General features: G+C 38.2%; 1 protein-coding gene across 6 annotated transcripts in view; it reads left to right on the forward strand.

The window, feature by feature from the left end:
• The window catches only part of CUL3 (cullin 3), a 133,372-nt gene that overhangs the window by 37,397 nt on the left and 70,571 nt on the right, over nt 1–25,404 (forward strand). For 5 of the 6 annotated variants that reach the window (XM_064286633.1, XM_064286634.1, XM_064286635.1 and 2 more), the window contains exon 3: nt 13,889–14,002. In XM_064286633.1, coding sequence (XP_064142703.1) covers nt 13,889–14,002 — 114 coding nt within the window. Of the gene's footprint in view, nt 1–13,888; nt 14,003–14,044; nt 18,648–25,404 lie in introns of those variants that run through there. The other variant, XM_064286636.1, reaches the window with a different exon arrangement.

The raw sequence follows: 25,404 nt of genomic DNA on the forward strand, positions 1-25,404 counted from the left end.
AGTGGTTAAGTGCTATAGCTGTTAAGTGCTACGGCAGTTTGAATCCACCAGGCACTCCTTGGAAAATCTCTGGGGCAGTTCTGCTCAGTCTTACTGGGTCGCTATGAGTTGGAATTGACTCGATGGCGACAGGTTTTTTTTTTTGGGTATTATTCATCAGTTTTTTGTTTGTATTTTTTTTGTTCAGTGTACTTTTGTCAGTTAGTTGAACTGCCTAACAGTGATTGTTTTTTAAAAAAAGTATAGTACTTTTCGAGTGAAGTGAACCTTTTAGTGCTGTGGCATAGATAGCCAGGACCCATCTTTTCACTCGATGAGTAGGCCAGTTGTGTGTACGTTAAAGAATTCAGGGAACTACAGTTTTTACATGGAATCAGGGATGGTTTGTTATACAGTTTGTTGATATCCTGGCTTCAGGGTGAGAATAGTGACCATTTTCACAAACAATTTTGGTAAAGTAGAGAGGTGCAAACTACCAGAGAACAGATGAAGGAAAGCTCCAAAGAGGACAAATCTTTGGATTAAAATAGGTGTTTGTCTTAGCCATCTAGTGCGGCTATAACAGAAATACCACAAGTGGATTGCTTTAACAGAGAGACTTATTTTCTCACAGTCGAGTAGTCTATAAATCCAAATTCAGGGTGTCAGCTTCAGGGGAAGGCTTTCTCTTTCTGTCAGCTCTGGAGGAAGGTCCTTGTGATGGATCAGTCTTCCCTTGTGCTGGGAGCATCTCAGCACAGGAACCTCAGGACCAAAGGATGGGCTCTGCTCAGGGTGGTGCTGCCTTCTTGGTGGTATGAAGTCCCCTTGACTCTGTGCTTGTTTCCCTTTTCTTTTATCTCTTGCAAGATAAAAGGTGGTGCAGGCCACACCCTGGGGAAACTCCCTGTTCATTGGATCAGGGATGTGGCCTGAGCAAGGGTGTTATATCCCACCCTAATCCTCTTTAATCACAGGCAGAGATTATGATTTATAACACACAGGAAAATCACAAAATGGAGGACAAGCACACATGGCCTAACCAAGTTGACACATATTTTGCGGGGACAAAATTCAATCCATTGCACTGTTTATTGTCTTTAGAAATAAATTCACAGAGTTGAAGCAGGCATGGAGAAGATAAGTGCTGTTCTGTATGTGACTTAAAGTACTTCTGGTAGTATTTCTGTCCTTTGAGGAAATTAGGCACCAAAGGAAGTTGGCAGATTTCTCAAGACCACAAAGCAAAACCTAGGGTGTGATGTGACCATTGTGCCACCTCATAAGAAAAATCTTGTCTAATTTTAGTAAACATGAAAACATTTCGGATTATTTTTTCATTAATATCTTTTTCTAAATAAAATAACTTAAAAGCTTCTAAATAAAATCATTTTCAAAGGTTATTTAAATTATAGATCATTTTGTAAAACCCTCAAAGGTATTCTTATAAGACTTCTTACCACAGAATTTCAACACTCAAGAGCATTTATGATTTGCCAGGCTCTGAATTAGGGGCAAGAAATATATTGGTAAATACATCTGATCCCTGCACTAGTGGAACAAATAATAGACAAGTAGACAAATGCTTAGATATAAAATGTAATGGAAACAGGGTTACAGTGATAGAGAAGAATATTCAGGGCAACTACTTAGATCAAGAGGGATTTTTGAGGAAGTGGTGATGTTTATATGGGACTTGAAGAGTGAGAAGGCACTCTCAGGAAGAGTGGTTTCAAGAGCATTCCAAGAAAAGGGAATGTTTATACAACATTTATTCTGTAAAGGACGAAAACTGACCAGGTAGTCACTATTCTCAGCTTTTTGAGTCATACTGCTCCTGCCGTTGTAGCACAAAAACAGAAATAGACAATACATAAATGAATGGACATGGCTGTGTTCCAGTAAAACTATCAGAAAAGGCAGCAGCCCATAGTTTGGAGAGGGGGGTGGCTGTCATGAATGGGGCAGTAAGAGTTGGCAGAGGGAAAGAATGGGACGAGGTAAGACTGGAAAGACAGAAGTCAGATGATGTCATGCCTTGAAGCCATGGTGAAGGGCTTTGGACTTAGTTATTATAGGTATGTTAGGAAGCCGGTTAAGGATTTTAAGCAAGTGGTAACTCTGATATTTTGTAGGCCAGTTACTTAAACAGACTTAACTTTTAACTTTTATAATAAGCTTGTTTTTTTTTAAGTGATCTCCCCCCGGCTGGTCTTAGTCAGCTAGTGCTGCTACAACAGATATACCACAAATGGATGGCTTTAACAAAGAGAAATTTATTTCTTCAGATATACCACAAATGGATGGCTTTAACAAAGAGAAATTTATTTCTTCAGAGTAAAGTAGGCTAAAAGTACAAATTCAGGTTGACAGCTCCAGGGGAAGACTTTCTTTGTCAGCCTTCTCATCAATCTTCCCCTGGAATAGGAAATTCTCCGCACAGGGACCCTAGGTCCAAAGGATGCGCTCTGCTCCCAGCACTGCTTTCTTGGTGATACGAGGTCCCCTGTCTCTGCTCACTTCCCTTTCCTTACTATCTCTTGAGAGAGAAAAGGTGGTGCAGACCACACCCCAGGGGAAATCCCTTTACATTGAATCAGGAATGTGACCTGGGTAAGGGTGTTCCATTCCTACCCTAATCCTCTTTAACATAAAATTACAATCACAAAATGGAGGACAGCACACAATACTGAGAATCATGGCCTAACCAAGTTGACATGTATTTTGGGGGACACAATTCAATCTGTGATACCCTGTTACTAGGCAAATGTGAATGAATGCAGAGATATTTTTTCAAAAGGCCTTTATTGGTAAAATAGATTATAAATGTAACAAACACAGTGAATTAAAAAGAATATCCCTAGAAACACTTACAGAAAGATTCAGTTCTGAGGCCCACAGTTATTGAGTCTCTCCTGTCTTTCAGGCACCGAATACATACATACATTACATACGTCATGGTTCCTTCCAGCAAGCAGCTCACACTTTTAGTGAGATAATCAGATTTGAAGTGGAATTATTCTTCCTGAGAAATTCAGGGCACGGTGGAAAGAGAAGTTCACTTTTGTATAAACCTTAAAGGATTATTAAAGATTTATCATATGAACAAGGGCAAAAGATAGCCTCAGTAGAGTCAGTGGCATGAGTAAAAAAGTCAGGTACATGTGAGCGTAATCAAATAGATCAGTGGTGATAGAAACAGAAAGGGCTTCAGATGCGTTCATGAGAAGTGAGAATGGTTAAGTGAGTTGGACTGGATTTTGAAAAACATTGTAGAGGATTTGGGTTTTAGTCTGTTGATGATGGGAGCCATTGGGGGTTTTTGAGTTTCAAAAAGAGACTGACTGCAGTAGAAAAGATGCAGTTAAAGGTTTAGCGTGAGTGCCGTTTTCAGTGTTTCATTGGTACTTACCTTTAGTTCTGCCACCTTGTCTTGTCCTTTTTTTCTGACTGAAGAAAATTGTTGGAAGAAACTGAGAACCTAGGGTGTCATCCCATTACAGTGAGTTTTGGAGCTGCTTAACGTGGTAACAGGAGTCAGAAAGAAAAGGGAGGCAGTGAGCCATCCCTGCAGGTTCTGAATGAGTATGATTTGGGAGAATTACTTGAATATGAATAGAATAATCCCCAAAGAGGAAGAGATTATTGGGAATAAGGAAGAGGATTTAGAGATAGAGAGCCAGAAAGAAACGAACCTTGGGATATGTGGGACATAGGAAATTGAGTAGCTTCCAGTTTTAAAGGCTTGGAAGAGAAATGATGTTTGGGAGAAGAAGCAGGTTTAAAATTGTTGCTATATTTAGCACGTTCATCAGCTATTCCTGCCTAAGTTGTGGAGTAGACTTTTAAGTACTGTGTTCTGTTGTATTTTCTGTTGTTGTTAGGTGTCCTCGAGTCACTTCCAACTGATAGCAACCTTGTCTACCGCAGAATGAAACACTACCTGGTCCTGAGCCATCCTCACAATTGTTGCTGTGTTTGAGCTCACTGTTGTAGGCACTGTGTCAGTCCATCTCGTGGAGGATCTTCCTCTTTTTTGCAGACCTTCAGTTTTACCAAGCATGATGTTCTAGTGACATTCCTTTAATATTTATTAAATAAGTGAATGGATGAGCTGGGATCTTTTTCATTCATCTTTGTGTCTCCTGCTCCATGCATGTAGTTGACACTCAATTGTCTGTTGAAATGAATCTCTAAGGATAATACCAGCAGTGCGAATGGAAACCGTCTTGGTTTATGTTGTAATGAATTGCTGAGGTTTATCTTTTGTATGTAGAGTAATACTTCTGTCTACCCAAGTTAATTACTAAATCTAGCCACCATTTAAAAGCACAGTGTAATTTTGAGGCTGTGTACTTCTGGTGTTTTGAGACTGGAGTTTGTGATTCTGCTAAGAACTGGATCTTGTGTAACTGTGGTCCTTATTTTACATGATACACAAGAGAACAAAAATACTGATTGCCATATTGTCATGCTTTGCATGCTTTAGTACTTAATTCAGTCAGTGTTTCTGCTGTTCAAAGTTTAACTACTGTACTTACGTGTAATGGTTTTTACTGTATGTCTTAATTGTCTTAACCATTGGAAATGAAGCAGTTTACAAACGATAATTTACCTTTTTTTCTTTCTGCTTTTCCAATCAAAAAGTAAGCTGCCATTTTTCCTGGCACGATTTTGTAAAAAAAAAAAAAAATCCTGATTTTTTTTTTTTAAAGATGGTGTTAATTGCTAATAAAGTTAAAAGCTTATTGAAACTAAGAATGTATATTTTTAAAACCTATGCCAAATTTAGATGATTTTTTTTCTTTGCTTTAACATGTAGCAAGTTTTCTTTATGGATTAAATTACGAAAATGTGTTGTCCTGATAACCATTCTGGGCCCCTGCTTTGAACCTCATGATTTATCTGGTGCTGCTCTTTTTTACTCTTTGTATTGAGGCCATATGTATGGTAACATTAACCCTTCACATTCTCTTCCCTCCCTGTGGAGATTGTAAAGTGTCTGACTGTATCTTGTGCCCCTTATAGTGCCTAGCTAGCACCCTGCTTTGCTTGTTGGAAGGAATCATAAATATTTGAGTTGTCAGTTTGGGGAAAATTTTTTGAACGGGTGGTTGATAATGTGATGTTAAGACCTCATTTCTTTAAGAGCTTTACTTTTGGACACTTAAAGAGTGAATGGATAATATTGCCACTAGGAATGATTTTAATTTTGAAATTGAAAGTAGTATGCTGTTTGTGAAATGCTTAAACTTAAAACATTAATAAATACGTGATTATTGTGTGTGTGTTGGGAAAATTACTTATAAAAGAATCATCTAACTCTACAGCAATAGAGAAAATTACGGTGACTATTTTATTGTTTGGTTATGATACTGGTATTTCTCTGATGAGGTTTACCACCTTTATTTTAAAAGTTGGTGAAAAATAATGAAACTAGTATTACTGACCTAGAAAATATCAAGAGGTTAGTGAATTTTATATCATTTAGGGATCACTTGTCATTTTTTTTTGTCATTAGTGGGAAACCCTGGTAGTGTAGTGGTTAAGTGTTACGGCTGCTAATTGAGAGGTCGGCAGTTCGAAACCACTGGGTGCTCCTTGGAAACACTATGGGGCAGTTCCGCTCTGTCTTATAGGGTCATTATGAGTCGAAATTGACTCGACAGCAACTCATTTGGTTTTTTTTTTTGGTTTTTGTCATTAGTGAGGAGCCCAGGTGGCATGGCAGTTAAGAGCTCAGCTGCTAACCAAAAGGTCAGCAGCTCAAGTCCACCATCCACTCCTTGGAAACTATGGGGCACTTCTGCTCTGTCCCATGGGGTCGCTATGAGCCTGAATCGACTTCACTCTAACGGGTTTTATTATTAGTGAACTCTTAAGAAAGTTCAAAATATCTACAGAACTTAAAATTCTCCTAATCTTACCAGAAGCTTGCTTTGAAACACAAGAATTTTAAGGTTGTTATATGTATTGAGAGATAGCAAAATCTGTTCTCAAAATTTATATTGAATGCACAATAGGAGGCTTGCTGCATTAAGAACTCCTCGAAGTATGAAGAGTCCCAGATATGTAGAAATTTCTGTTCTTTAGAAGAAAGTAAGAGTAAAGTAGAAAATGAATTTGGAAAATACTGTATATAATACATGAACATATATGTATATATGTTTTATACCACTTCTCAAAATTCAAGGCACATACAAATTTTCTGGGGATCTTGTTAACATGCAGGTTTTGATTCAGTAGGTCCGGGGTAGGAGATTGTGCATTTCTAACAAGCCTACATGGTGGTGATAGTTATGACCATGATACTGCTCCACAGACCACACTTGGAGTGGCAAGGTTCTGTAATATGAACAATATTATAGTAGTTGTTGTTTTGTTGTGTGACACTGAGTCAGTTCCAACTCACAGCAACCCTATAAGACAGGGTAGAACTGTCCCATAGGGTTTCCACAGAGCAGCTGATGAATCCTAATTGCCACCCTTTTGGTTAGCAGCCAGAGTTCTTAACCACTTTGTCACCGTGTCTCCATACTACTACTACTGTGATAATACTAACCCACTGCCGTCGAGTCGATGCCGATTTATAGCAACCCTATAGAACAGTGTAGAACTGCCCCATAGAGTTTCCAAGGAGCGCCTGGTGGATTCGAACTGCTGACCTCTTAGTTAGCAGCCGTAGCACTTAACCACTACGCCACCAGGGTTTCCTCCATAATAATAGTAGCATATACTTATATGGCATTTGCTGTGTAAGCACTTTATAGATACTAATTTATTCTCCAAACAGCTACTTGAAGTAGGTGCTATTGTTATTCCTGTTTTATAAGTGATAAAATTAAAGCACAAAGAAATTAAGTAACTTACTCAAGGTTATGGATCTAAGTGTTGGAGCTGGGATTTGAAGGCAGGCCGACTGGCTTTTCAGCATCCATACTCTTGTGCTGAGGCTTTTCACTGTATAGCATGTCTGTTCTGTAAAAATACCAAAACAGTACACTATCCCTTTTTAATCTTTTAAACTAGGAATTCTCAGGGTGAGGGAAAAAGGTTTTGTCAATTTATCTGTGTCATGTACTGGATTAGGAGAGACCTTTTCTCTACACCGTGCCTTGGCTCCCATTGAGATTCAGTTCTGTAGTGAGCCACTTACGTTAATAGGTATGTCTTAACCCTCAGGTGTATTAAGGTAGAAAGTTTATCGAGAACAACAATCCTCAAGAATTCTTTAACGGCATTCCTCAGGAAAATAGGATTTACATAACTGGTAAAATTCGTAAAGTGACAAACTCACAGGTCATGTGTGATTAATAAAGGTCTCTGAACAAGTTGAAATGTTAAGTGGAAACATAGATACTGATTTTTGATCATAGTAAATGTATATTTATGTAATATGTAGCTTCATCAGATGGAGCAAGCAACATGTTTTAGAATTTAGACCCGGAAAGGTATTTAGCAGTCCATTGGCTCTGTTATTTCAAAATAGCGGAGCCCCTCCCCCTCTTAAAATCAGTCAAAACCAATAAAAATCATTTCTAATCAGGAAAAACAGTCTGCCCTGCAGTGGTACTAAGGCTGTCTCGTTGGAGCATGGTGTGAACGCCACTGATCTAATTAACTCCAGTCATATTATAGGAAAGGGGAACTACAGACCAGGTAAGTGACTTGCCCAAAGTCATGAATAGAAACTGCCCAGAGCAGTTTTCTGCTAATACTGTTGTTGATTATTTTAGCTTCTGTGTGAATCTTATAGTACATGCCTCTTACAGTACTTGCGTGATGCTTTTCAATGCTTTGTGTATAAATACCGTGTTCTCCATGTTATTCATGCCCTATTTTATGTTTTTAATATGTAATGTGTATTTCTTTGCAAAATAATGCTAAATAAAAACTTCTGTACCTTGGAGATTTATTGATATTTGGACTAAATACTTTAAAGAGTTTTGAGAATTATTTAGAAGGAAACTCTTTGTTTTCAGCAGTTCATATCATCACTGATTATATGGTTCATTTTTAGTTTCAATAAGCTTTATAACTAAAGTCTTTATAGTTAGTTTTAGCTGTTTTTTTTTGTTGTTGTTATTACCTAGACATTTAATTGGCCGGCTGAGATTTTGCTCCAGGGCATTGAAATTTAGATGGTGAAAAATTTTTAATTAGTGATTAAAAATAATCATGCATGTGTTTGAAGGAGTACTGTGCAAATTATTAATGTCCTTCAACTTTCCAGCCAGCCGGGAGCTACTGGCCCAAGATCAGCTTCCTTGTCAATCCATGGAGAAGCCTGGTTCTGAAAACCCAAGGGCAAAGACAGAAAGCCCCTAACTTCTGGTCGTGCTGGCCGCTCCCGTTTATCCCCCGTTGCTCTTCCATTTGCCCTTGATTTAAGGGTATGGTTTATGCAGCTTTGATGTAAACTTACCACCGAACAGGTTTTACTACAGTATTGGAAAGTAAAGGTTTCCTTTTGACTAGGTGATACCACTAATCTTTCTTAAGGATGTAATTAACAAAATAGTAAAGGCTGTAGTTACAGAAATGAAGAATGTAATAGTGCAATTTGAATTGCTACAGAGTAATTAAGAAGGTTTATATACTTGATGTAACAATTCTTGCCTTGTTTGATATATAAGTTGTTATTATGAAAAGACTGTGGAATCATAGCATATATTTATGATCTAGTATGATCTAGTAACAATAAAGGACCCAACTTGAGAATCACACTCACTGCAAGTTTTTTTTTAATTAATATACAATAAAATTCTCCTTTGTTTTTATGTATAGTTCTGTGAATTTTAACACGTGTATATAGATTTGTTTAACCACTGTTACAATTGATGTAGAAAAGTTCCATACCCCAGAAAACTCCTTCTGTTAGCCCTGTATTGTCACCCCTCCTCCCATTCCTAATCCTTGTCAGACAATGCTCTGTCTCATCACAATAGTTTTGCTTTTCTAGAATATGTTATAAATGGAATCATACGGTGTGTGATCTTGTGAGGCTGGCTTCTTTGATTCAGCATAATTATTCTGTGATTCATCTATGCTGTTTTGTATATCAGTAGTTTGTTCCTTTTTATTGGTGAGTGGTGTATGACTGTATTACTGTTCCCTTATCCATTTACTTGTTGAAAGTCATTTGGGTTATATACTTTTTTGTGTGTGTGTGCAATTATGTGTAGATCTGCTGTTACTGTTCATGTGCAGGTTTTTGTGTGACTATAAATTTTCATTTCTCTGGGGTAAATACATAAGGAGTGAGCTTGCTGGCCACATGATAAGTATGTATATGTATATAATTAAAAAACAAACCTGTCAAACTCTTTTCCCGAGGTGCTGTACCATTTTGTATTCCCACCAGTAATGTATGAGAGTTCCAGTTGCTCTGCATCTTCACCAGCACTTGGTATTGTCAGTATATTTTGTTTTTTGCCATTCTAACAGGTGTATAATGGTATCTTGTCATGACTTTAATTTGCGTTTCCCTAATGGCTAATGTTGACCACCTTTTCAGCTGCTGAAGTATGTTCTCCGTATCCTCTTTGGTGAAATGTCTGTCCAAGTGTTTTGCCCATTTTTTATAATTGAGTTGTTTGCTTTCTTACTGTTGAGTTTTGAAAGTTCTGTATATATTTTAGATACAAGTTATTTGATTTGCAAGTAATTTCTCCCAGTCTATAGTTTCTCTGTTTACTGTTTTAACAGTGTCTGCAGAGCAAAAAGTTTTAATTTTGATGGAGTCCATGTGTGTGTATATGTATATGTGTGTGTGTATATATATAAAATTTTAAAGATCGTGCTGTTGGTGTCATTTTGAAAGTTGCTTAAGATTCTTAGATGCTTTTTTTTTTTTTTTAAACATTTCATTGTAATATAATCTTTTCCTCTGGATTACTATAGTGCTTTGAAGATTACATGATATAGCTAGATGTTTTTTTCCTAAAGCAAAAGTTAATGTGTCAGTGAGTTGAATTTAAAAATCAGAATCCAGAATTGTATCGATAGTGTTATTACAACTGCATGAAAATATCATCTTGAAAAGATTCTCCAAAAGGAAGGGACATAAAAAAATGGCTAGCATGGCTCTTTTAAGCCAGTGGTTTTCTAATTCTGGCAGTGTACCAGCATCACCTGGTTGACTTTTTTTTTTTTTTTTTAAACCGCTTCCTTTCTTTGGATCTTGGGTGGGACCCAAAATCTGTTTTTAAAAGCTCTTAAGTGATTCTGATTGTCTGCTAGGTTGTGATCCACTGTTCTAAGCTCTACATCCTTTGCAAAGCTTAAGTGCTATGCATAGCCATCTCTTCTCAGCTACTCATTTCAGCTTCTTTGTCACAGCTGGTGCCATCCTGGAACCCTGATGGCCCAGTGGTTAAGAGCTCAGGCTGCTAACCAAAAGGTCGGCAGTTTGAATCCACCAACTGCTCTTTGGAAATCATGTGAGGCAGTTCTGCCCTGTCCTGTAGGGTTGCTATGAGTCGGAATTGACTCATGGCAACAGGTTTTAGTTTTGGTTTGTTTTTTTGGGTCCCTAGATGCTACTCTCAACTTCCCTGATGTTTCTTGTTCTTCCATGTGTGTTCTTGCCTCACCCTTCAGATTCCTACTCTACATCCGGAAAGCCTTAATGCAGATTTTCTTAGGTAGTGATGCTAGTTCTGGATCATATTTGAACCCCAGGCCCCTTTGGTTCTGCTGTCACCCTCTACAGCAGGGTCCCCTCCTATTTGCTTCGTTTGTGCAAAAAAGTAATGGTAGTTGTGTTAGAGTATAAGGTAAGCAATGTTACCCCCCACCTCCCATGCCCCCCTTTTCAAACTTTTTTGTGTTATGTTATATAATTTGTAAAATGAAAGTTAAAAGACTTAATGTGTATTTTAGTTTAGATACCAACTTCTCTTTTAAAAAGCCCATTTACTCTTCATAAAGTTAGAGTTTTCATTTCACTTCTAACATTTCATTGTGTGTGTTTGAACACATATCCAAATTAGAAAAATATTTTTCTGGGACAATATTAGAGGAAAAAAAATTGCTCATAGAGTGATCTGAATAAGAAGACATTACAGCAAGTATAGTTAAGGCATTTATTTGACTTTTAGTCATATGTCTGTGTAACAGTTCAAAAATACCAGAAAAGCTCTTAATGATAGCTGTTTTCTGCTTAGTAAGATGCAGTGTTGTTGATTTCTCAGGATAATTTTTTTGAAGTATGATACAAATAAGGAAATTTTATTTATGGTGTAAGGTGGTGTAGTGGTTAAGAGCTATGGCTGGTAATCAGAAGACTGGCAGTTTGAATCCACCAAGTGCTCCTTGGAAACTCTATGGTCGATTCTCCTCTGTCCTCTAGGGTCGATATGAGTTGGAATTGACTTGACTGCAACAGGTTTTTGGTATAGTGCTAGTTCATTGCATTTTTATTATTTTGCTGAAAGGCAGGTAAAAGTACAAACTATATTACATAAATATTTTTCGATATATTTTATCTTAAAATGTAGAAATCAGTAATTTAAAGAACATTCCTATTTTATAGCATTAACTTAATTGGTCAGTTTTTCATTCATTCAACAAATAAGCTAAGCACATTTGTGTGTATGTTCCAAAATCGAGGTAACTAATACAGTTAACACATATGTTGATTTTTATAACAGCGGGATATACAGAAATTCATTTAAGTCATTTAAGAAAAGTTAATTGGCTCAATATCCTGGTGTTTGGAATTTTATTTTTGATACGTAGTACAGTTTGCTCTAGTATTGTCATTATTTTAATTGAATTGCTATGTAAAATTTAGTAGTTTAGTGAAAGAATTTGAAGTTTGGTGAAGAATTTTGTAAGTAGGCACATTTTCAGCTTCCTTTTTTTTTCCTAGTGTTAGCTATCTTTGGAATTTACATCTGACAGGTGTTAGACTTAATGAGTTGGAACAAATGATACATTATCCATTTTGCATAAAAGTTTTTATTTAACACAGTGTACTGTGAACAAACTGATGTGGATGTTTATCACTTTTGGTATAGTTAACATATTTATGGAGAAATTTCTGGGTGATTTATCTTGAAGTCAAGGCGCATAGTCTTGTGAAAAAAAATTAAATATATAGTGAAATTTTAAATTGTATAGTAGATTAGTGGTTTTTCACACTTTACTTTTTTAGGTCAAATGCATTATTCCATCATTAAAATCTAATTTTTTTCCCAAACGTGAAGAAAAAAATAAATTAGACCCAGTTTTCTCAGTTTTACCTTATTTTCCCATAATGTGAATGCATTTTCTTTCTGTCTTTGGCTCTTTTTGTCACTTGTTTATGCTAGATCTGATACAGAATGACATTTTACTTAGCATATATTTATCATTCAGGCTTGTAGATATCTATGTATCTCAACACACAGATGTAAAAAATTACGTTTCTCAAAAAGCACCTTGACTTCAGATCCTCTCCAACCTGAAGAAGTTTAACCGCTTGGCAGATTATCTGTGATAAAAGATGTTTGAAGATAGACGATGTCTGTTCAGGCTGGAGTTACTGAGAGTTGCTAGACCGTGGAGGATGGGTTGGATTTTTATTAACTGGAGAAGATGGTAATTTAGTACCAAAGTGCTGTAGGAATTTAAGAGGACAGGCATACAATTTCTTCATGATAAAACTGGGACCTAAGTCTAGATTTGTTTCCTAGTCAAATAAGCTTTTTCTTTGAGCTGATAACATATCAGGAAGGAGTCATGGTCAGTATCTTCTTATTGGAGAAATTGGTACTAAGCTTGTGGACTACAGAATTCTTGAAGTTTTGAATAGTCTTTTATCAGTATTAGATTAGAATGTCATTCCAAATCCCAGGGAACTTTTTGTGCAAGAGCAGATAATCATGAAAGTGCTCACCATATTGTAGGTGAATTAGTCTACAGTATTGGATGGTGGGGGTAAAAGGGTGTTGACAGCAAAGGATATATACCAGGCACTCTTTTAGGTGCTGGAGATACACATTCAAAAGCCAGAATCCCTGCTGTCATGGAGCTTGCATTTTAATGGGAAAAATAATAAACAGATCAATATGTAATAAAGCGGTTAGGTAGTGATAAATACTATGAAGAAAAGAGTAAAGGAGTAGAGATTCTTAGGGTTGTATTTAAAATAGGGTGGTCAGAAAAGACCTCTCTGTGAGGTGGAACTTGAACCAGAATAAAAGGAATGAGTCAGTGTGAATAGAGGCAGAAGAAATGGCAGAATATAGTTGCTTTATTCAGCAAGAAGGCCATCATGGCTGGAGCTGACAGTGCTGATAATTTATGCTTATTGACTACTTACTGAGTGCCAGGCTGTTCTAATGAGTTACTAGTGTTAACTTAATCCTTGCAACAATGCTGCAGGATGGGTACTATTTCTCACATAAGGAAACTGAGGTATAGAAATTGAGTAATTTACCCAAGGTCACACAGCTAGTTAGGGAGCTGGAATTGGAGTTGGGAGTAGTTTGACTCCAAAATCAGTGCCCTGAACCTTTAGTCACAGGTCGGGGAGTGAGAGGGTATGGTAGGAAATTTGGTTCATGGCAGTAGCCATGGTCTAGTTCTATACTTGATTATAAAGATTTAGGATTTTATTCTTACTGCGATATTAAATCATTGGAGGGTTAAGAAATTCCTAGGAGGTTGCTTTATGATTCTGGAGGTCAAGAGAGTGGTTTGGAGTATACATAGACATTTGATAGTTACCTGTGTATAGGTTATAGCTTAATGTACTTGTTATGCCTGTAACATGTTTCTTTGGTTTAAAATTGGTGATTTCATGTCATTATCTTATTGAAAAGATACTGATTCGGAATTGACTCAATGGCAACAGGTTTCTATGTATGTATATATATCTGTGTGTATATAAATGAACTATAATGAACTCTTCTGTTAATAGGTGCGAGAAGATGTACTAAATTCATTGAATAACAACTTTCTTCAAACGCTAAATCAAGCTTGGAATGATCATCAAACAGCTATGGTGATGATTAGAGACATATTAATGTATATGGTAAGTAGAGCTTTTTGTTATTTTTCCTTAAGAAGTTAGCATTTCAAAACGCAGTGTCTTCTTCCTGTCAGATTTAGTTGGATGGTACCTGTCAGTTGTGTAAGGTGGTTTACTTTTTAAGAGCTTGCCTGCTGACCAGAAGGTCAGCCGTTCGAATCCACCCACTGCTCCAATCCACCATCTGCTCCTTGGAAACCCTATGGGGCCGTTCTGCTGTGTCCTGTATAGAGTTGCTGTGAGTCAGAATTGACTTCATGACAGTGGGTTTGGTTTTTTTGTTTTTTTTCCCTTTGTGAAGGCCAAGCTCAGTGTATATGAATAGTAACTCTTAATTGTTTATATAGTTACTGAATGATTAGAATGGAAGTCTGAAAGGAAAGGTTTAAATATTTTTCCTTAGTGTCTAGGACTTGTACTTCAGAATGGGAAATACTGAAAAGCCTTACGTAACATCTGTTCTTGAGTAAGGATAGTTGAATGACAGCATGAGAGATGGAAGCTAATTATTCTTTTGTAGGTTTTTAAAACCAAATGTCCTTATATCTTCAGCAACAGAAGATATCATAGTCATATTAATACAATTATTTTTGTAGTAATTATGCTCTAATACCTGCCATCTATTTGTCTTAACACTAAATCTCTAATAGTAAATCCTTGCAGTATGTGATTGGAGCGGAACCAGTCTTGTTAAAGAAAATTTGCTTTCTCAGACATATATTCCATTTTCACCCATTATTGCTAATTTTTGAATTGGTTGTATTTGTATCATTCACAAGAAAAATCTTGTTTGGCAAGACGGTGTAAAATCGTTGACATACCTAAACTGTTTAATAACTTTCACGGAGATTAAACTATGATTTTGTTGTTGTTATTTTAACTAGTATGATTGGAGAATGAAGCCAAATACATCATTTTTAAAAAAATTTTTATTGTGCTTCAAGTGAAAGTTTGCAAATCAAGTCAGTCTCTCACACAAAAACTTATATACACCTTACTACATGCTCCCAGTTGCTCTCCCCCTAATGAGACAGCCCGTTCCCTCCCTCCACTCTGTCTTTTAGTGTCCATTTCACCAGCTTCTAACCTCCTCTGCCCTCTCATCTCCCCTCCAGGGAGGAGATGCCAACATAGTCTCAAGTGTCCACCTGATCCAAGAAGGTCACTTCTCACAAACATCCCTCTCCAACCCATTGTCCAGTCCAATCCCTGTCTGAAGAGTTGGTTTTGGGTGTGGTTCCTGTCCTGGGCCAACAGAAGATCTGGGGGCCATGACCACTGGGGTCCCTCTAGTCTTAGTCAGACCATTAAGTCTGGTGTTTTTACGAGGATTTGAGGTCTGCATCCCACTGCTGTCCTGTTCCCCCAGGGATTCTTTGTTGCGTTCTCTGTCAGGGCAGTCATTGGTTGTAGCTGGGCACCATCTAGCTCTTCTAGTCTCAGGCTGATGTAGTCTCTGGTTTAAAATTTATCAGTTTTAATTATTGTGTCAGTACAGAATTATCCAGTCTAGTGACTTCTCCTGTTACCTCAGTGTTTATTTGAGAATGGGACAGAATGATTTTCTTTGAAGATGTTACTTTTCTATTTTTAATTTTCACTCCAGTTTCCTTAGTTTTGATTTGTAGTTGTAACGTAGTGATGAGAGCTTCTCCTAGTTTCTTTTACTTGAGAGACTAAAGCGATGTTACATATATCTCATTTCCAGTGAGAGCAAACATAGCTGTAAAGTTTTTCTATGCTAAGTGAATTCAATCAGTCCTATTAGTTTTGTTAAGGGCTTTCCTGGCAAGGGGGTCAGGGAGAGGCACTTTATTTTTACAGGGACTTGATAAAAGATATAACAGATAATTTAGTCTTTCTGAGCTTCATTTTCCTTGTCAGGTTATAGAGTCACTGTGAGTTGTCATTTTTGAGGATGAGATCACATATGAAGACAAGTACTGTGATGTCTGGTATATAAATGTGAAGTAAGTTAGTTTGCTGATACTCTCTTTATGCTCTGGATTTGGTAAATTGTCTAAATTACATATCAACTCTCTAATACTAAGATAGAAAAAAAAAAGATAGAAAGCCACTTGTAATTTCATGGACCATTGCTCTGTTAACAAAAGAAGGTTTTAAAATAATAAGTTATATATATATATATAAAGTCTCTCTTTTATTTCAGTTCCATTGTTTTTGCAAATGAACACTCAGACTTTGAATCCTGACTCTGCTTCTTATATGACCACAGTCAAGGAGTTAATTAGTTCATGCCCGAACATCCTCATTTATAAAATAAAAATAATATTATACTAATTAGGCGGGGTAGTCCTGAGGCTTAAGTGAACCATTCATGTTCGCTTGCAAGGCCTGGCCCATAGTAATGTTAAAAATTAACTAGTGTGACTATTTCTTATCGCTTCTGGTAGTGCCACAACCCTTGGGTAAACCCAGCCACTTAACCTTTCCGTTGCCTCTGCTGGAGGGAACCTCATATGGGACAGATCAGTGCCACTATTTGTCCATTTTCACAAACCTCTGTTAGACCCTCTACGTTACCCAGTAATTATATACTCTTTCTCTAGTGTGCTTCATATTTTGAAACCATTATTTTTCTTCAGCCTCCTCAGCTCTCCTGGTCCTCTCACCCTTAGTAAATGATCTTGCCTTCTACTTCTCAGAGAAGAGACAAAGTATCAGCTGGGAACTGTTTTCATGGAATCTATGACTTTACCTGTGTTTTTTTTCCTTTTCTGTTTGTTTTTCCTCCTATTTTAATGGAGGGCAGTGTCTCCTGTCCTGTCAGAGACTGTTTCTTTTCCATCTGTGGTATGGATTGCATCCAGCAGCCATCGGAATCTTAAGTATTCTTATGTATTTTCAGGTTCTACCTTTCTACTGGATCTTAGTCAGTATCGGACATGTTCAAGCTACTTACATCTTCAAAGTAAAATTCCATTAAATGTTCTGTTGGACCCCTGCAGTGCTTCCCAGAGTCATCTCATTCACAGCTTAATGTCTCGGGAGGAGTGTTGATAGTTGCTGTCTCCTTTTTCTCATCTTCCATTCACTGTGAACATGTCCCAGTTAAGCTTCCAGCCCAACTGTTCAGTTCAGTGCTGCCCTTAATAGGATCACCATGATGTCTGCTTATATATGAATGCAAAGATTGTTCCCAGTCCTCATTCTTGATTTTTTTTTTTTTAGCGTCATTTCACACAGTTGACCACTCCTTTTTTCTACACATTGTGCCCTTGATTTCTGTGGCAAACCACTCCCTGGGTATGCCTCCTGCCTTTCTGATATTCCTTCTCAGCCACTCTTCCTTTTCTTCCTGCTGTACATCTGAAATAGAGGCATTCTTGGGACTTTGGCGTAGATTTTCTTTTTATGGTACATTCTCTTAATTTACTTGCATGGCTTCATTTAGTGACTCTGTACAGATGATTCCCAAATTATGGTCCTAGCCTCATTCTCTGACATTCAGACTCGTGTATGTATTTGTCTAGTTGATGGCTCCTTTCATCATCTGAGAGATCCTTCAGACTTGTCAGGTCAAAATAAGCTCATAATCACTGTCATTCCAGTTGTTTATGCCAGAAACTTGAGGAATTATTCCTGTTAGTTTCTTCTCCCTCTTTACCTATGTCATATATTGCTGCTATCACTAAATATTTCTGTTATCTCAACAATCTGCAATTTCTTCCTGCTTTCGTGACCACTACCTAAGACTAAACCATCTTCACATCTCTTGGCGTACTCAGTAACTAGTCCCGCAGAATTCACGACGTTCCTCTCTATTGTGTTTTCCATGTTGCCCCCAGAGTTACTATTTTAAAGCAGAGATCTGAACATGTCACTGCCCTGCTGAAATTCTTAAATCTTGGAATCCTCACACTTGTCTTGTGTCTAGAAATATTTCCAGAATGTTTCCTCTCTTCGTGTGGCTTGCTGCTACTCATCTTTCAAGTCTTAGCTTAAATTTCTGGCAAGCTTTCCCTGACCCATGCTATATACCCCGCCAAGTGCAGTTGCTCTCATTGTACCAGTACTGTTCCTTTGCAGCATTTATCACAGTTGTTATTAACAACAGGTTAGTGTCTGGTTTCCACACCAGACTGTGAACTTTATGAGACTGTCAACAGTGTATCACCTCTCTGTCTTCAATACCAAGCAAAACTCCTTGCACAAATGGGCACTCATATATATCTTAAATGAGTTAATACACACAAATTTTATATAGTACCCTTTTTTATAGACCATGCTTTTTCAAAATCCTCATTAAAAAGATAGGCTACTATAGATCAGAAAGAAACATATTGGTAAGATATCTTCAAGTTCCACAAGATAAAATTCTTTCATTTTTATAGACTTCATTTTCTTATTTTGCCTTTTTATGTGTAGTGATCTGGGCCTAATTAAATAAGTGCTTCTTAAAATCAAGGTAAAATTTATATACAATGAAATGTATAAAAGTGTACCGTGTTCAGAATTGTTTTTGACATATATATGCACCCGTGTAACCTTAGTAAAGATAAATAAGTGCTTTTTAATTTTCAAGAAGTCGAAAATGCTTTTCCTATTGATGTCTGCATTATTTTCTTTGAAGACTTTGACCCTCATCCCAGACATTGCAGGTCCCATTACCTACTGGATAGGTAGGGTAAGTACCTCAAGTATACTGGTTATATGTACGTGGGGGCTGTTCAGGTTTCTATTTTCTATGAATATTGGCTCTAATTGTTGGAATTTTAGATCTCAGGCTCAGAGAGGGAGGGGCAAAGATGCACCATTGTTTCTCCACCTATCACCTACTCAGCTGAGTTGTAGTCTCAACAAGGAGATGTCTAAGATGCCATGCATGGGCTTCTGTATAGATATAATGGAACATGCTTTTACTCTTGAAAGAAAGAGTAACTGCTTCTTTGAGCCCTTTGGAAAGTCATCAAAGATGGGTAAAGAAGTAGGTGGAATGTAGCAACATGTTTGTGAAGAGAAGAGAAGCTGAAAAACTGTCTTCAGAAATACCCTGAGTTGTTTTAGTAAAGTAGGAGGCAGGACCATTAACTTAGGGTGACAGAAGTATGTGATGCATTGGGAGCTTGAGGATTGTGGTATACTGAAGAACGACCCCCAAACATGTCCCCATCCATAGCACAAAGGAGTTTCCAGGTATGATTAGATTAAGGATCCAGAGATGAGGAGATTATCCTGGATTATCTGGGTGAACTTGATGTAATCACAGTAAGAGCATGAAGGAGGAGTCAGAGAAGAAGGCAATGTGATGATGGGAGCAGAGATTGGAGGTGATGCACTTTGAGGATGAGGAAGGGGCCACAGGACAAGGAATGCAGGCAGCCACTAGAAGTTGAAAAAGGCGCGTAAGTGGATTTTCCCCACAGAGCCTCCAGAAGGAACCAGTCCTTTGGGCATCTTAACTTTAGCCCGGTGAAACTGATCTCAGAACTTTCTTATCTCCAGAATTTAAGAGAATAAACTTTAAGCCACTAAGTTAATGGTAATTTGTTACAGGAGCCGTAGGAAACTAATACAAAGAGAACAGGGAAAGTTTGGAATACCCACCATGCTGGAGTCAACTAGGTATTAATAAAACGATTACTTACAGTTTTTAGGGTATAACTTAGGTGAGTTAGCACAAATTTTGCGTAGAGGAGCCAATCAGCAGAGTTCTTAACTTCTTCCAGTCTGGGAGAAGGAAGTTCAAAATAAGGAACACCTACTGTTACTGATAGGATTTGCTTGCAGTATTGAGGGATAATTGTTGTTAGGGGGCCCTCAAGTCAGTTCTGACTCATAGCGATGATATTATGTACAACATGACAAAACACTGCTGGGTCCTGAGCCATCCTGAAAATGATTGTTACGCTTGAGCCCATTGTTGCAGCCACCGTGTCAATTCATTAATTGAAGGTCTTCCTCTTTCTTGCTGAAAATCTACTTTACCAAGCAAGATGCCCTTCTCCAGGGACTGGTCCCTCCTGATAACATGGCCAAAGTATGTGAGACAAGTATTGCCATCCTTGCGTCTAAGGAATATTCTAGCTATACTTCTTCCAAAACGGATTTGTTTGTTCTTCTGGCAGTCCATGGCATATTCAGTATTCTTCTCCAACACCATAGTGCAAGTGCATCAACTCTTTGGCCTTCCTGATTCATTCTCCAGCTTTCACTTGCATATGAGGCAATTGAACATACCATGGCTTCAGTCAGGCTCACCATAGTCCTTAAAGTGACATCTTTGCTTTTAAAGAAGTCTTTTGCAGCAGATTTGCCTCATGCAATGCATTGTTTGATTGCTTTTTTTGGCTTTAACAAACAAATTAATTTTCTCGCAGTTCAGAAGGCAAAAAGTCAAAATTCAGGGTGCCAGCTCTAGGGGAAGTCTTTCTTTCTCTCTGTCAGCTATGGAGGAAGGTCCTTGTTTCTTTCGCTTCTGTTTCATGATTCCTTGGTAATCTCCAGGTGTCCAGGCATCTGTCTTATCCCATCTCTGTTCTGCTTCCTTGTTTAATCTGTTTTATATCTCAAAAGAATTTGACTCAGGATATACCCTGCACTAATCCTACCTCATTAACATAACAAAAACAGCTCACTCCCAAATGGGATTATAACCACAGGCATAGAGGTTAGGATTTACAACATATAAATATGTGTTAGGAAACCCTGGTGGCTTAGTGGCTAAGTGCCACAGCTGCTAACCAAGAGGTCCGCAGTTTGAATATGCCAGGTGCTCCTTGGGAACTCTGTGGGGCAGTTTTACTCTGTCCTGTAGGGTCGCTATGAATTGGAACCGACTAGACAGCCGTGGGTTCAGATAATTTGTTGTTGTAAGGTGCCATCGAGTCAGTTCAGCCTCATAGCGACCCTATGCACAACAGAACGAAACACTGCCCGGTCCTGCACCACGCTTGCAATCATAGTTATGTTTGAGCTCATTGTTGAAGCTACTGTGTCAATCCACCTCATTGAGGGTCTTCCTCTTTTCCGCTGACCCTGTGCTCTGCCAAGCATGATGTTCATCTCCAGGGACTGATCCCTCCTGACAACATGTCCGAAGTATGTAAGATGCAGCCTCACCATCCTTGCCTCTAAGGAGCATTCTGGCTGCACTTCTAAGACAGATTTGTTTGTTCTTTTGGCAGTCCATGGTATATTCAATATTCTTTGCCAACAACACAACTCAAAGGCTTCAGCTCTTATTCAGTCTTATTCATTGCCCAGCTTTCACGTGCATATGATGCGATTGCAAATACAATGGGCTGGGTCAGGCGCACCTTAGTCTTCAGGGTGACATCTTTGATCCTCAACACTTTGAAGAGGTCCTTTGCAGCAGATTTGCCCAATGCAACGTGTCTTTTGATTTCTTGACTGCTGCTTCCATGGCTCTTGATTGTGGATCCAAGTAAAATGAAATCCTTGACAACCTCAGTCTTTTCTCCGTTTATCCTGATGTTGCTCATGGTCCAGTTGTGAGGATTTTTGTTTTCTTTATGTTGAGGTGTAATCCATACTGAAGGCTGTGGTCTTTGATCTTCATTAGTAAGTGCTTCAAGTCCTCTTCACTTTCAGCAAGCAAGGTTGTATCATCTGCATAACGCAGGTTTTTAATGAGTCTTCCTCCAATCCTAATGTCCCGTTCTTCTTCATATAGTCCAGCTTCTCATATTATTTGTTCAGCATACAGATTAAATAGGTATGGTGAAAGAATACAACCCTGACGCACACCTTTCCTGACTTTAAACCAATCAGTATCCCCTTGTTCTGTCCGAACAGCTGCCTCTTGATCTATGTAAAGGTTCCTCATGAGCACAATTAAGTGTTCCGGAATTCCCATTCTTCGCAGTGTTATCCATAGTTTGTTGTGATCCACACAGTTGAATGCCTTTGCATAGTCAGTAAAACACAGGTAAACATCCTTCTGGTATTCTTTTCTTTCAGCCAGGATCCATATGACATCAGCAATGATATCCCTGGTCCCATGTCCTCTTCTGAAACCGGTTTGAATTTCAGGCAGTTGGCTGTTGACATACTGCTGCAGCCGTTTTTGAATGATCTTCAGCAAAATTTTGCTTGCGTGTGATATTAATGATATTGTTCTATAATTTCCACATTTGGTTGGATCACCTTTCTTGGGAATAGGCATAAATATGGATCTTTTCCAGTCAGTTGGCCAGGAAGCTGTCTTCCATATTTCTTGGCATAGACGAGTGAGCACCTCCAGCACTGCATCTGTTTGTTGAAACATCTCAATTGATATTTCATTAATTCCTGGAGCCTTGTTTTTCACCAATGCCTTCAGAGCAGCTTGGACTTCTTCCTTCAGTACCATTGGTTCCTGATCATATGCCAGCTCTTGAAATGGTTGAATAGCGACTAATTCTTTTTGGTATAATGACTTTGTGTATTCCTTCCATCTTCTTTTGATGCTTCCTGTGTCGTTGAATATTTTCCTCATGGAATCCTTCACTATTGCAACTCGAGACTTGAATTTTTTCTTCAGTTCTTTCAGGTTGAGAAATGCCGAGCGTGTTCTTCGCTTTTGGTTTTCCATCTCCAGCTCTTTGTACATGTCATTATAATACTTTACTTTGTGTTCTCGGGAGGCCCTTTGAGATCTTCTCTTCACTTCTTTACTTCATCAATTCTTCCTTTTGTTTTAGCTGCTCGACGCTCAAGAGCAAGTTTCAGAGTCTCCTGTGACATCCATCTTGGTCTTTTCTTTCTTTCCTGTCTTTTCAGTGACCTCTTACTTTATTCATGGATGATGTCCTCGATGTCATTCCACAACTCGACTGGTCTTCGGTCGCTAGTGTTCAATGGGTCAAATCTGTTCTTGAGATGGTCTCTAAATTCAGGTGGGATATACTCAAGGTCATATTTTGGGTCTCGTGGACTTGCTCTGATTTTTTTTCAGTTTCAGCTTGAACTTGCATATGAGCGATTGATGGTCTGTTCCATAGTTGGCCCCTGACCTTGTTCTGAACGATGATATTGAGCTTTTCCACCGTCTCTTTCCGCAGATGTTGTCAATTTGATTTCTGTGTGTTCCATCTGGCGAGGTCCGTGTGTATAGTTGCCATTTATGTTGGTGAAAGAAAGTATTTGCAATGAAGAAGTCGTTGGTCTTGCAAAATTCTATCATTCGATCTCCAGCATTGTTTCTGTCACCAAGGCCATATTTTCCAACGACTGATCATCCTTCTTTGTTTCTAACTTTTGCATTCCAATCGCCAGTAATTATCAATGCATCTTGATTGCATGTTCGATCAATTTCAGACTGCAGCAGCTGGTAAAAATCTTCTATTCATCTTTGGCGCTAGTGGTTGGTGTGTAAATTTGAATAATTGTCATATTAACTGGTCTTCCTTGTAGGCGTATGGATATTATGCTATCACTGACAGTGTTGTACTTCAGGATAGATGTTGAAACATTCTTTTTGACGATGAATGCAACATCATTCCTCTTCAAGTTGTCATTCCCAGCATAGTAGACTGTATGATTGTCCGATTCAAAATGGCCAATACCAGTCCATTTCAGCTCACTGATGGCTAGGATATCGATGTTTATGCATTCCATTTCATTTTTGGCGATTTCTAATTTTCCTAGATTCATACTTCGTACATTCCAGGTTCCGATTATTAATGGATGTTTGCACCTTTCTCTTCTCATTTTGAGTCGTGCAACATCAGCAAATGAAGGTCCCGAAAGCTTTACTCCATTCACGTAATTAAGGTCGACTCTACTTTGAGGAGGCAGCTCTTCCCCAGTCATCTCCTGAGTGCCTTCCAACCTGGGGGTCTCACCTTCCAGCACTATATCAGACCAGTGTTCCGCTGCTATTCATAAGGTTTTCACTGGCTAATGTTTTTCAGAAGTAGACTGCCAGGCCCTTCCTAGAAGATACTACTGCAGCTGATTTTAAGTGATCTTTAGGAAAATTTTACTTACGTTTGATATTAATGATACTGTTTGATGATTTCCGCATTCGGTGGAATCACTTTTGGGGATAGGCATAAATATAGATCTCTTCTAGTCAGGTGGCCAGGTAGGTGTCTTCCAAATTTCTTGGCATAGACGAGTGAGTATTTCCAGGGCTGCATCCATTTATTAAGACACTTTGGTATTCCTTCAATTCCTGGAGCCTTGTTTTGAGCCATTGTCTTCAGTGCAGTTTGGACTTCTTCCTTCAGTACCCTTGGTTCCTGCTTATACGGTACCTCCTGAAATGGTTGAACGTGGATTAATTCTTTTTGGTATAGTGATTTGGTATATTCCTCCCATCTTCTTTTGATGCTTCCTGAGTCGTTTAATATTTTCTTCATAGAATTCTTCAGTATTGCAACTTGAGGCTTGAATTTTTTTTTCCTCTTCTTTCAGCTTGAGAAATACTGAGTGTGTTCTTCCCTTTTGGTTTTCCATCTCTAGGTCTTTGCACATGTAATTGTAAAACTTTGCTTTGTCTTTTGGAGCCGCCCTTTGAAATCTTCTGTTCAACACTTTTTCTTCCTTTCATTTTAGCTACTTGACATTAAAGAGCAAGTTTCAGATTTTATTATGCTTTAGATGAAGGTTTACTGAGCAAATTAGTTTCTCACTAAACAATACACATATTGTTTTGTGCCATTGGTTGCCAACCGCACGATGTGTGCGTTGTTTGATTTCTTGACTGCTGCTGCTGTGGGCATTGATTGTGGATCCAAGTAAAATGAAATCCTTGACAACTTCAATATTTTCTCCATTTATTATGATGTTGCTTACTGGTTCAGTTGTGAAAATTTTTGTTTTCTTTATGTTGAGGTATAGTCCATACTGAAGGCTGTAATTTTTGATCTTCATCAGTAAGTGCTTCAAGTCCTCTTCGCTTTCAGCAAGCAAGGTTGTGTCATCTGCATATCGCAGGATGTTAATGAGTCTTCCTCCAATCTGGATGCCGCATTCTTCTTCATGTAGTCCAGATTTTCTGATTATTTGCTCAGCATACGGATTGAATAAGTATTGTGAAAGGCTACAACCCTGACACGCACCTTTCTTGACTTAAACCATGCAGTATCCTCTTGTTCTGTTTGAATGACTGCCTGTTGGTCTATGTACGGGTTCCTAATGAGTACAACTAAGTGTTCTGGAATTCCCATTCTTCCCAAGGTTATCCATAATTTGTTATGATCCACACAGTTGAATGCCCTTGCATAGTCAATAAAACACAACTAAACATCTTTTTGGTATTCTCTGCTTTCAGTGTAGATGCATACCCCTTGCTCCACATCCTTTTCTGAACCCGGCTTAAATTTCTGGCAGTTCATAGTCGATGTATGGCTGCAATCTCTTTAGAATGATCTTAAGCAGAATTTTACTTGAGTGTGATCTTAATGATATTGTTCAGTTATCTCCTCATTCTCTTG

The sequence above is a fragment of the Loxodonta africana genome, chromosome 6 (assembly GCF_030014295.1).
Source record: "Loxodonta africana isolate mLoxAfr1 chromosome 6, mLoxAfr1.hap2, whole genome shotgun sequence".
In the NCBI taxonomy this organism is placed as follows: Eukaryota; Metazoa; Chordata; class Mammalia; order Proboscidea; family Elephantidae; genus Loxodonta; species Loxodonta africana.